General features: G+C 44.4%; 1 protein-coding gene across 2 annotated transcripts in view; it reads right to left on the reverse strand.

Annotated features, from left to right (window-relative positions):
• The window catches only part of Gspt1 (G1 to S phase transition 1), a 34,569-nt gene extending 24,952 nt beyond the window's left edge, over positions 1–9,617 (reverse strand). Inside the window, exon 1 of one of the 2 annotated variants that reach the window (XM_075942058.1) lies at positions 8,991–9,617. In XM_075942058.1, coding sequence (XP_075798173.1) covers positions 8,991–9,330 — 340 coding nt within the window. In that variant the 5' untranslated portion in view covers positions 9,331–9,617. The remainder of the gene's footprint in view (positions 1–8,990) is intronic. The other variant, XM_075942059.1, reaches the window with a different exon arrangement.
• Between the last annotated feature and the right edge of the window lie 3,865 nt (positions 9,618–13,482).

Genomic DNA, 13,482 nt, shown 5'->3' on the forward strand with positions numbered 1-13,482 from the left:
TCTGTTGGACAGTCACCCAAACACCAAACCAATACTAACTCCCAGTTCGGGCGGTCTAACAGTCATAAAAGTGGTGCACAACATGCATGCAGGCAAAACATTCATACACATAAAGTAAAAACAACCCCCTTCTTTCCCTTAGTTTTTTGAGATAAGGTTTCTTTGGTAGCCTAGACTGGCCTGGAACTAGCTTTAAAGACCAGGCTGGCCTCCAAATAAGAGATCTGTTTGACTCTGCCTTCCAAGTGCTGGGATTAAAGGTGTATACCGTCACTGCCCAGCTAGAAAGTTTAACTTTCAAAAAATGATTTATTTTTATTTTATATGCATTAGTGTTTTATCTACATGTATGTCTATGTGAGGGTGTTGAATCTCCTGGAAGTAGTTACAGACAGTTGTAAACTGCCATGAGGGTGTTGGGAATTGAACTTGGGTCCTGTGGAAGAGTAATCAGTGCTCTTAACCACTGAGCCATCTCTGCAGCCCCAGAATTTAACTAAAAATTAAAAAAAAATTTAATGAACTAACTTTAGCAGTTTTCATTTCTTTTTTCAGTTTGCCCCAGCCCCTCTCCCCCAGATTGGTTGATTGTATGTGTGTATGAGAGAGAGAGAGAAAGAGAGAGAGAGAGAGAGAGAGAGAGAGAGAGAACATGCACAAGCAGATGCAACAGTGGCATTAAGCTCACGCATGAGGGGCAGAACAATGTTTGAAGAGTTGGTTTCCATTACACATTACTGGGGAGGCAGGGTCTCTCTTGCATCTACTGGACTATGTATTCCTCCAGTTAGCTTGGCCCATGAGCTTTGGGGGTGATTCTACTGTCTTTGCTTCTCATTTTGCTATAGTAATGGTGGGATTATAGACATAAATCTGGCTTTTCAACATAGTTTCTGGGGATCAATCTCCCCCCCCCCCTCTCTCTCTCTCACACACACACACACACACACACACAAAAGACATGGTCTCACTTTGTAGCTCATACTAGCCTTGAACTCATAAAGTAGCCCAGGCTATCTTTAAACTTGGTGGCACTCTTCCTGCCTGGATTATAGACGTGTGCCTCCAGACCTAGCTTCATCTAGGTTCACACTGCTTCCCTGCACTTTCCTTATCCCACTCCATGCAATCACTGAACTTTTTGTTCTGTTCTGTTTTCCAAGGCAGGGTTTCTCTTTGTAGCCCTGGCTGTCCTCGAACTAAAGCAATCTGCTGCCCCGCCTCTCAAGTACCGGGATTAAAGAGTGTGTACCATCACCATGGGGCTTGAATTTTTACTAAGCTTGAATACAGTAAAAACCATTTTGGAAGTGCCAGCTTTCTAAAGGAGGGTTATGGAAAGTGCCTTACTCAGGAGGTTGACTTATCGCTTAAATAAGGAACTAAAGATTTCTAGCACTCAGGAGACCAACCCATCTCACCAAAATTGCATGTAGAGGTTTCTTTCTTCTATAGGCAACACTGGAAACAGTTAAAGGAGACAACAGAACAAAGTCATAAAACACCACGGTTTGTCTTACTTCTCAAACATTCTAAAGATGGAAATGCAGCTAGACATTGTAGTAAGCCTGTACTGTCAGTCCGGAGGGCGAGACAGGAGGATTATTGAAGTTGAGGTCAGTCTGGGATTCACAGTGAGTTCACAGCTAGCAAGGGCTACCACAGTAAGACCCTGGAAACAAATGCTAAAGCTGAGACATGAAATCCCAGGTACTTAGAATGTGGAAGCAGGAGGATCACTTGAGTCCAAGAGTTCAAGGCTAGCTTGGGCATCATGAACAGACTCAAAGTGAAAAAAGAAAGGGAGAGGGGAGGAGAGAACACAGGTACAAAGGCAAAGAAACATGTTCAAAGCCATCTACATGAATTTTTTGAATGCAGGAAGGGGCAGTTATAATACTTGAAACTCAGCAGTGAGACAGAAGATGGAGAAAATTAGACTCATGGGCCTGGTTCTGAAAGGGTCTTGAGATTGTTTTATTTTTTTTTGTTGTTGTTGGTGGTGGATTTTTTAGACAGGGTCTCATTTCGTAGGTCTGGCTGTCCTGGAATTTACTCTGTGGACCAGGCTGGCCTCAAACTAACACAGATCCACCTGCCTCTGCCGCCTAGGTGCTGGGATTAAAGGTGTGTGCCACTACCACCACCCGGCTAGAGTCACTATCACCTAAATAAGCTTTGAAACCAGAGCCTGTGCCTCCATTTATTCATGAGTATACTCTTACTAAGGTGTTTAGCTTTTATAATCTGTAATCTTTACATCTATAAAATGGGGTGGCAGTATCCAAGCACTGAGAGTTGAGACTAAGCAGTAAGCTGTGGTAACTGCTCCATAAATTTACAACAAGCATTTCAGAGTCCTGCACTTATTACAAAAACCTTTAAGAATGAAAACATTAGAAAGGCAAATTCTAGGGCTACTCTGTCAGAAAACCCATGCTGGTTATAGACACTGGCTATAGGCATTCCCTTCTATATAGCATGGTAGGGCAAAAAGAGCTCTAAACTAGCAGCTAGTAAATCAGGATTCAACGGTGTCATTAACTCTGGGAGTGACTTCAGACAACCACTTAGCATGCTTAGGCTTCAATTTCTCTATTCGAAACTAAGATTATATTCTGCTGGAGTCACTTTCAGCCTGAATGTTCAAAGAACCTATTTATTATATCATTAAAGCAATGCCACATACCAACCTGATATGACTTTCTGTAGTGTAACAAAAAACATTTTTTCAAGTAATCCTGAAAAGATCTGATTTACAATTTACGTCTCATCTACTTCAAAAACAAAAGTATATTAAAATACATACGCCAGAGGCATTTCATATAGTGTAAGATATAAAAATAGAAGACATTGTCCTACTACAAAAATCAACTACCCAAAGATGGATACATATTGCTCAGTAATATGGTGGTATATTGTTTGTGTTTTAATATATAAAGCTTGTCTGAAGATCAGAGGGCAAAGAAGCCATACTAGTCAGACGAATATGGAGTGGTGGCACACACCTTTACTCCCAGGACTCAGGAGACAGAGGCAGATGGATCACTGTGAGTTCAAGACCACCCTGGGCTAAGCAAGACTGAATCTGTCTAAAAGAGAAACAGAGCTCACACAAAGGTGATCCCTGCACTTGGGAATCACACATTTAATGCCAGCACTAGGGAGGTGGAGACAGGGGCAATATGGCTGGCTGGGTGGAGAGGATATAAAGGGAAGAGACAGGACTGAGTGGAGAGTGGGATCCGAGGATTTGTGGAGACAAGATCTTGCCCTTTCGGTCTGAAGATTTGGTAGAGGTAAAAGATCTCTAGTGGCTGGTCGCTTTGCTTTTCTGATCTTCAGGTTGAACCCCAATATCTGTCTCTGGGTTTTTATTATTCGTGCTACACAGTCATATGTACTTTTCTTTTTTTTTTCTTTCTTTGTCCTTCAAGTGAAATGACAATCACCTAGTTGGAACCTGTTTGGAAATAAGTTATAGCAATGGAAAATGCTTAGAAATTCTTACTGTTTCTTTCCCTTTGAAAGAAGAATTACAGTGGGAAACAGTAACAAGTTCTTAAAGAACAAAGTTATTTATGAATAAGCAAACTATATTTACTGCTAAGCTACTTAGTTAAAATCTACTGAAAACAAGGACAAAACTTTAGGTACCCAAACCCACTGCTGTCTGGTAAGAAAGAATCAAATACTAAGATATGTCATGTTCTACTTTGTTAAATTCCTGAAAATACTAAAAGTAATTCCAGCACTTGGAAGATAGATGAGTTATGGCCCAGCCTAGAAAACACAGTAAGATCCTGCCTCAAAACAAAACCAAGGCATTCATAAAGAACACCTGGCAGAAAATAGACACGTCTTTAGTGTTATCATTAGGGTTACTGAAGGGTCCTGGATGTTACCAGCCTCTTGCTCCACATCCTTTACCTGTCTTTGCACTCTTCTGCAGTCTTCCACTACTGTAAACTTACTTGGCTTCTTTCTAGAATCTTTCAAAGACCATACTCATTACCCTGATATTCCTACCAGAGCATTCTTTCAATGCCTTGCAAGCATCCTATGTTCAGTAGACAGGCAAATGCTTGTTCACTGCTAGAAGGAACAGCTGAACAAAAAATTCCCTTCCACCATGTTAACTCACCACAAAAGTTAACTAAGTCTTTTTCATCTCTTTCTCTTTAGCCAGAAAGATAATGCTATTTTTAACATTAATTTCTTCCCTGGCAAACAAAAGCAAGCAAATGAAGGCTTGTATTTGTTCTCTACTGTATTTCCCTAACTTGTCTTGAGAATTTGATATTGTTTCCTTATAGTGCCAAGGAGCTAGCTCTAACCTGGGGCCGTTTTATTACCAGGCAAGTGCTCTACTACTGAGCTATGTCCCCAGCTGCCCTAATAATTTTACTTTCAAAATTTATTACTATTATTGTGTGTGTGCATGCGAGGGTGAGAGGACAACTCTGTAGATCAGTTTCTTTTCCACTTAGTTATATGGGTTCCAAGAATCAAGAGCAGGTCATCAGGCTTGCTTAGCAAGTTTTATTTTGTTTTTTAAACCTATTAAGCCACTTTGCCTGCCCTTTCCATGTTGTACGATTTCAAAGAGGTAAACTATATATATACACAACCATGCAATAAACTATATTCTAACAACACTAAGTAAAACATGCTCCAAAGGTTTGTTTCCAGTCAAAAATTTTAAGTTTAAACAACCACTCAACCTTATACTAGGTGATGCCCCTAAATCCTCATACTTAAGCTGTCCATATGTGTGAAGACATCAACCAAGAAACAAAATCGAATCTCCATCACTGTAATATTTTAGGAACAATACTTACCACCAATTTTTTTCCTACTGTCCTCTATGTTCCAATGAGGCCTACTAACTCTTTACATCTTTATTCCTGTAGGCATTTAAATTGTAAAACAAAACCTAAATCAAAAACAAAGGTTGGGAAGCTGGGCAGATGGCTCAGTGTATCAGACAGCTTGCTATACAAAACCTGAGTTCAAATCCCCAGTACTCACTTTAAAAAGGCACAGGTGCATATAAGTCCAGTGCTGTGGGGCCCAGAGGAGCAGAGATAGGAGGACCACTGGGGATTTAACTGTCAGCCTAGCTCCGGGTTCATAACAGATCCTATCTCAAAGGAGTATGGCAGAAAGTAATAAAGTAGGACACTCTATGTCTTCCTTTAATTTCCATGACCAAGGGTACCACACACACACACACACACACACACACCCTCTTAGACTGGGGTAAATGCTAGGTAGAGTCCTTGCCTGGCATGTACAAGAGGCTCAGGGTTGCACTATCAGTGCCATTAAAAATAAAAGACTATCCAGTTTTTTTTTAAATAGGAACTGGTTAACATAACAAAGTATAAGAATTCTGCAGAAAATACCCATTTTGATTTTGGATACTCTCTAATCTTCAAGCCCCAACGAAGAAACTTAAAACTATCCAATGATCAGAAAGTCAGGCAGGCATAGTGGCAATCACAAGTAATTTTTTCAGTCTCTGGGAGGCTGAGGCAGGAAGACTGAGAAGATAACGTGGGCTATATAGTGAGACCTGCCTTAAAAAAAAGAAAAAAATCTGGGCCAGAGAGATAGCTCAGGGATTAAGAGCACTGGCTGTTCTTCCAAAAGTCCCGAGTTCAATTCCCGGCAACCATATGGTGGCTCAAAACCATCTGTAGTAGGATCTGATGCCCTCTTCTGTCATGTAGGCATGCATGCAGACAGAACACTGTATACATAATACATAAATCAATCTTTTTTTAAAAATCCAAAACAAGACTAAGGATGGGGGGGCTCAGTTGGTAAGTGTGTGCCTAGCATGCACAAATCCCTGGGTTGAGCCCCAATATCATGTACACCGTGTAACTTTCTGTGGTGGGGCAAGCCTGTTATCTTAGAACTTGGGAGATAGAGGCAGGAAGATTAAGAAAAGTCCAAGGTCATTCTTGGCTATGCAGCACTGGGGAGACCAACCTAGGCAACATGACCTTGTCTTCAAAAAAAAAAAATCCATTAAGTGACAATGGTTGTTTAACCTTGAGAATATACTAAAACTTAAAATTTCCAGTCATTTTTTTAAGACCTCTATTTTCATTTATAGTCACTAGCACAATTTACTTGGCTCTGCAGAAAATTGGACTTAAATGGATTATGCTTATACTTAATAACACTTAAATGAGTTTACTTAATCATTGTTAGGAATTTGGTGTTCTTTTGTTTTTAATATTTTTTTGTTTTTGTTTTGTTTTATTTTTTTGTTTTTCGAGACAGGGTTTCTCTGTAGCTTTGGAGCATGTCCTGGAACTAGCTTTTGTAGCTTAGGCTGGCCTCTAACTCACAGAGATCCGTCTGCCTCTGTCTCCTGAGTGCTGGGATTAAAGGTGTGCACTACCACCACCCAGCCTGAATTTGGTGTTTTTACATTTTCAACAGCGGGTGACCAGTTCTTTCTGACTGACGGCCTTTCCAGGAACAGTAAAGACTCTTGGCACTAAAGCCCCTTCCTCTACTGCATTTCAAGGAAAAGAAAAAAAAGGGGCAAATCATTCTGTTTCCAGGAGAAAGGAGAGACGGTTGTCACCAGCAGGCACACCCTAAAGGTTATTCTCGAGCTCCACTCACCACAGCTCTCCTACTAGAAACACCAAGCACAGACTCGCTTGATAACGAAGGCAACAGGCCACGTACCTTATGGACCATTTCCTCACCATCAAAAGCATTTGCGTTCCCCTCAGTGAGTTACAGGCTTGGTGCTACTGCCATCTGTTTTTTTCTGCTTTCCCCAAGCAATATTCACTGATGGTAGCATTTTATAAACTCACAGTTTCCAAACTTTAGTCCCATATAGCTTCAGACTAATACACAGGCAATATTCAGACACCACACACAGAATGTTTATTATTATTTCTCCTTGATGGATACAGGTTCTTACTCTAGCCCAGACTGACCTGGAATTCATGGAAATTCTCCATGTTTCTCAGGTGTTGCACTCACAGAAATCACACAATTAAAATAATTTGGTGGCGCACACCTTTAATCCCAACACTCTGGAGACAGAGACAGGCAGTTCGAAGCCAGCCTGGTCTAAAAGTGACTTCCAGGATAGCCAGGGCTGTTACACAAAGAAACCTTGTCTGGAAAAACCAAAAAGCAAATAAATAAAATAGAATTTTAAGCCAGGCATTCAGCTTTAATCCCAGTCATAGGTTCGAGGCCGGTCTGGTCTACAGAGCAAGTTCCAGGACAGCCAAGGACAGCTAAGGCTACACAGAGAATCCCTGTCTTGAAAAACAAAACAAAATAAAGTTGGTTTTCCTTGTTTAAAGGGAAGTATCAATCATACACAAATAAAAGAAATGCCAGTCAATAAACATTCAAACCCCCATGGTGTGCGTGGGGGGGGCAGGTAAGTATGACAAATCCCTCATGCATGATACAGCCCCAAAGTTCATTCTTCACCCCAGCCACCCAAAACAGTCTCATCTAAACCGTGCTTACACATGTTCCTCACAAAAGCATTTCCCTAAACACCCTTTCACTCCTGGAGAGCAAACTGAAGCAAAAGTTTCCTAAGAAACTCATTTCCAAGAGCACTTTGCTTATTTTTGGCATTTATGTATTTATTACTTTATTTTTAGAGGGACTTTTCAGATAGTACCAGTGGCCTTCACCTAAAGATCTTCCTACCTGAGCCTCCTGAGTCCCCGGGGTCACAGACAAGCACTGCACACCAGGAAGAGGGAGGCTCGGTGACACTGACATTTGTTTTCTCTGCTTTCCCTAAGCATCCGCCTGCCTCCACCTCTAGAGTTCTGGAACTACAGACATTACCTGGGGTACCACCACACAGGCTAAGGTCCAGAACTTAAAACAGAGAAATTAACAATACTCTCACTTGAAATGAGCTCAAACGATCTGGCCCACAGCCTCCCTGCTAAAGAACTAAAGAGTCAGCCTTTTTCCTTCCTTTTCCCCTTTCTCTTTAAAAAGACAATACCGTATTTACTCCAATAAGCACCAGCGCGAAGGCAATACTTAAGTTCACTCAACAGACACTGGTACAACACCAGTCCCTGAAAGCAGGTTACCATCCCCACAGTCAGCTTGTAAAGAGATGTCTAAAGACTGAAACTAGAAACGACATAAAGTGAATCTTGTAGTTGCTGCGTGGGACAACTATGAAGTTATCAGAAATATTCAAGTAACAGACTAAGCTACCAATACACGCACACAAACAGAGCTCTTATAGCAAGCAGTCCGTATAAGGTCAACACTTTCAAGCAATTAAAGTCTAAACGTGCCACTCAGAAGGTCTTAAATCCCACTGAAAAACCTCACACAAGTCAATGAGCTTTCCTACCACATGTTACTACTGAGGACATTTTTGAACCTTTGAAGTTTTCAAACTATTAAGAATGATAAAAGGTCTTTGTATTGACAGCCAACAGTTTCTGGCGAACCGCAGGCCTGCAATGCATCTTGGGATTCCTTCAGGTCGGCCGGTGCCACAGACATTTAAAACGCAATTACAGTTCCAACAGTAGAAACTGCAGCAGGGAGCACTAGCTCTCTGAGTGAGGCGAAGAGACAAGTCTTGTCCCCCCAACTCCTAGGCTCTCATAGCGCCCACCTGCGGGACTTCAGGCCTCATCAGTCCCCACTTTTGGGCCTCGTGGCACTCCCTGGCCGAGGGCCTGCCGGGTCCCATACGGTTCCCACGTCTGCGGGTAAACCGCGGCCTTCGGCGAAGGGCGAGTGCCGCCGGCTCTCCGCTTCTCCCCGCCCGGGCGCCCCAAGCCTGCCAGCTCCGGGACTGGAGGTGCCCCACCCAGACCAGCCGGCGCCGCTGTCAGCGCCCCACGTGCGGACCGCTCTGGCCGCGCGTCCTCCCCACCCACGCCGGCGCGGAACTCCGGCCTCAGCCCGCCGCCCGGGCCCTGAGAACACCCAGCCCGGCCCTTTACCCGAAGGACCTCCCGCGCTGCTGCTCGCTCCGTGGTCGCCGCCGGCCGCGCCGGCGAGGGATGGCGGCGGCTGGGCCGGGCCCCGCAGGAAGGACGGCACGAATTCTGCGGCGTGGACGTTGGGGACGAAGGGCTTGGCGTTGACGTTGAGTTGCCGGCTGAAGGCCGCACTGAGGTTCTCGCGCTGGGTCTCAGCCACCGCCGCCATGGAGCCGGCGCCGCAAGGCCCCGGCCCGGGGGCCTCCATATCCGTCTGGTCCCAGCAGTCAGGCGCAGAGTCGCTGCTGCTGCTGCTCCCGCCACCGCCGCCTCCGCCGCCTCCGCCGCTGCCGGGATCCATGATCGGGGGGGCCGTGTGTGTGGTGAAGAGAGGGCGGGAAATGGAGGCGGGGGCGGCCGACCGGGGAGGGGCAGGCCGCGCTGACCCAGCGAGGACGGTAAGACAGAGGAGCCGGAGGCCAACGACTCACTCCTCGGCGTCTTGGGCGGCAGCTATAATCCAGACTGGGCACTCGCGACCGCAGCGACAGCAGCTCAACCCTCCTCGTGTGTGCGAAAGGATCTCCTCCCACCCAACCCCAACTACCGCCGCCGGCCTCACCGCCAACCCCACGCTTGACGTGAATTGACCCCTCGCTACTACCCGTACCTTCGCCTCGGTAGTTCCCGGCTATGTTAGCCCGCGTTCCCGTTTACGCAGCTCGGCCGACAGATAAACTACAGATTCCGACAGCACCCGCGCAAACCTGCTGCGGTTTTCTCAGGGGCCGACGGGAGTCGGAGTTCAGCGATCAAGCGTCACCGGAAGCGGCTGGAGCTCCCGGCAGGCAGCGCGAGAAGGCAGAGGTCTGGTGGCCGACCGGCTGCCCCGTCTGTCGCAGGGTGGGGGCAGGGGCAGGCCCTACTTTGCTGGGGCAGGGCGGTGGGCTGGGCCCTTCAGCACGATCCAACCCAGCCTGTAAGGACACCAACAGCAGGCCTAACCTAGGGAAAAAAATTTTTTCTTCCCCACTTTCAACACCCTTTTTGCCTTCTGTGTTCCTCAGTCTCTGTACCTTGTTCTTTTTCTCGCCACCCCAACCAGAGTTTGCCCTACATTTCAAAGCCGGCGGGGAGCGTCTTTCCTTTTATGTATTCATTTGTGGAAGAGGCAGTAAAACCTGAGATGTTACCGTTTAAACAGCAGAGTGGCTCATAAAGGAATGGGCCCAGGATGTACGGCAGAAGGGATTGTTAACTGGAAACTTTTGATGACTCACGTTATGTTTGACTAGTCATTAAAAGCCCTCACCTAAACTTCTTTCCATCTGTTCCTCTTCCCTGCCAGATTTCCGAATTAATCATGATTGCGATATCCAGCGGTGTGTCCAGCGGTGCCAATGGGCGATTTGGGTTCTTCCAGTTCCTTATCCACTTTTAGGTGGTTTCTTTTTGAATAGCCAGATTTGTCAACTATATTTAATACTTTAATAATAACTGCACCTCACACTTACATGTACATTTTAGTAAATGTGGGGAAAGTGACAAGAATTACAGTTCACCTTTAGTCCCTTACTGCAGGAAGTAGGAAAAACCCGGTCTAATTAGGTACCTGTTAACTTCTGTAATTCGCCTGGAGACCAAGACACAGAAAATCATACTGTTAATTTTACTTCCTCTGAAAGGTGTCTAGACAGAATGCAACTAATCTGCTTGGAAATTACGGAATAATGTGTAAAGAAGATGTTTTTACAACTTTATTTTTTAAAATCTAGATCTAAGTTTTGGAATGCTGACTTTAGACAACTGTATTGCGAAGGAGCTAAGGGAGAATTGTTGCCTAAGGAGAGAACTAAAATGAAACTCTCTGTTTTGTTTTGTTTTCTTTTGTCTTCTTTTTTTTTAATGTATGCAGTGTTCTACCTGCATATATGCCTGCATGCGAGAAGAGGTCATCAAATCTCATTATAAATGGTTGTGAGCCACCATGTGGTTGCTGGGAATTGAATTCAGGACCTCTGGAAGAGCAGCCAGTGCTCTTAACCTCTGAGACATTTCTCCGGCCTCTCTCAGTTACTTTTTACAGCAAGCCCTCAAACTAGGAATTTTTTTTATGGTTGGTTAGTTGGGTTTGTTTGTTAAGCAGGGGCAGAAGCAGCCCAGGCTGACTTAGAAATCCTGACCCTTTTATCTCCACTTTCCAAGTGCTGGAATTGCTTACAGATACACCTCCACACTCAGCTTTAAGTAGTGTTTTGTGGATGACTTTTTTCTTGTGTGTGTTTTAAGACAAGGTCTCATTGTGTGACCCGGGATGACTTGAACTTGAGATCTTCTAGTCTAAACCACTGGAAACTGTACAGCACCACTGTTTTCTTCTTTTAGTCGGTGTCTCCATTTTCTACTCAAGATTTGCATTCCTCAGCCCACTCCAGAGACAATGTCCACATGTGCATGCAGCTGACTGGAGTAGCTCACCACAGTCTTCCAATCACCCTGCCATGTATAGAGCCAAACCCTAGGACGCTGGCTGATCACATTCTGATAATGTTAGCTCTTAACAACTAATTGAATTAACAGTTTCTATGCAGTCCAGAAATTGCTAAAACTGTGGTTTAGAAAAGCAGTTCATGAGCCCAGTGTGTTGGCTCAATCCTGTAATCCCAGTACCAAGGAGAACAGAGGCAGGAGGTTCCCTGTCAATTCAAGATTAGCTGCTATTTAATCTGGCATGGATGGATGTCTGCACCTCCAGCATTGGGACTGTAAACATGTGCTATTATGCCAACCTTCCTTTGGCTTTCAAAGGCATTGGCTTACCAGACTGAGCTCCAGCGGGAAGAAAAATGCTTGCTAATAACTACCACTGTGCTAAAAGTGAGCAACTTGAGTCCAGGGCTGTTGTTTTTGTGTTCATCACCTAGCATACGTTAGGCAAATAAAATGCACTTGTAAGTGTAAAGTGAAGGGACTGCCCTTTATAACATTCAGGACTCTTGTTGTTGCTTTTGGTTTTTCGAGACAGGGTTTCTCTGTATCTTTGGAGCCTGTCCTGGAACTAGCTCTTGTAGACCAGGCTGGTCTCGAACTCACAGAGATCTGTCTGCCTCTGCCTCCCGAGTGCTAGAATTAAAGGCGTGTACCACCACAACCTGGCTCATTCAGGATTTTTGAGGTACAGACTAGGTACTTACTTTGTGTGTGTGTGTGTGTGTGTGTGTGTGTCTGTGTGTGTGTGCTACAACACATACATGGAGGTCAGAGGACAACTCTTGGGACTTTCTCACCTTTTATCTTTTGAGGCAGGGTCTTTCTTGTTTCTGCCATGCTTTGTACTCTAGACTACCTCCCTGCAAAGCTTCTGAGCCTGTTGTCTTAACGTAGGAATGCTGGGATTGCATATTCATATCACCATATCCACCAGGTTGGTGGTTGTTGTTGTTTTAATGTGTTTATGAGTACATGTTATGTTTCTGCATACCCAGTGTTCACAGAGGGCAAAAGAGGATGCTGGAACCGGAGTTGCAGAGGTTGTGAGCCACCATGTAGGTGCCGGGAATTGAACTCCAGTCTTCTAGAAGAGCAGCCAGTGCTCTTAACCACTGAGCCATATCTCCAGCCTCATATCCAGCTTTTTTATCTGGTGTGGTGATGTGGTGGTTAGAGTAGGAATGGCCCCCCATAGACTCATGTGTTTGAATGCTTGGTCCATAGGGAGTGTCACTATTAGGAAGCGTAGCATTGTTTGAGTATGCGTGGCTTTGCTAGAGGTAGTGTGTCTCTAGGGAGGCTTTCAGATCTTAGAAGCTAAAGCCACTTCTCTTCCTACTGCCGGCCAATTCAGATGGAGAGCTCTCAGCTCCTTCTCCAGCACCATGTCTGCCTGCATGCAACTGTTTCCCACCATTGAGGTAATAGACTAAACCTCTGAACTGTAAGCCACCCCAATCAAATGTTTTCCTTTGTAAGAATTGCCATGGTTTTAATGTCTCTTCACAGCAGTAGCACACTGACAAAGACATCTGGTTCTGGGGATCCAACTCAGGTCATTAGGCTTGCATGGCAAGCACTTTTTTTTCTGGTTCTTTTATTATTGTTGTTGTTTTTAGTGAGCTATACATTTTTCTCTGTTCGTCACCCTTCCTCCCCCTCCTCTTCTACCCTCTGCTTCTATCCAAGCTCCCAATTTACTCAGGAAATCTTGTCTTTTTCTCCTTTGTATTTAGATCCATGTATGTCTCTTTTAGGATCCTCTTTGTTGTCTAGGTTGTCTGGGGTTGTGGAATGTAGGTTGGTTTTTTACTTTGCTTTATGTCTAGAAGACACTTATAAGTGAGTACATATTTGTCTTTCTGGGTCTGGGTTACCTCAATATAGTTTTTTCTAGATCCATCCATTTGCATGAAAATTTCAAGATGTCATTATTTTTTACCACTGTGTAGTACACATTTACCACTGTGTAAATGTATTTCTTTATCCATTTTTCATGGGGCATCTAGGTTGTTTCTAGGTT

Source organism: Microtus pennsylvanicus, chromosome 11, assembly GCF_037038515.1.
Source record: "Microtus pennsylvanicus isolate mMicPen1 chromosome 11, mMicPen1.hap1, whole genome shotgun sequence".
Classification (NCBI taxonomy): domain Eukaryota; kingdom Metazoa; phylum Chordata; class Mammalia; order Rodentia; family Cricetidae; genus Microtus; species Microtus pennsylvanicus.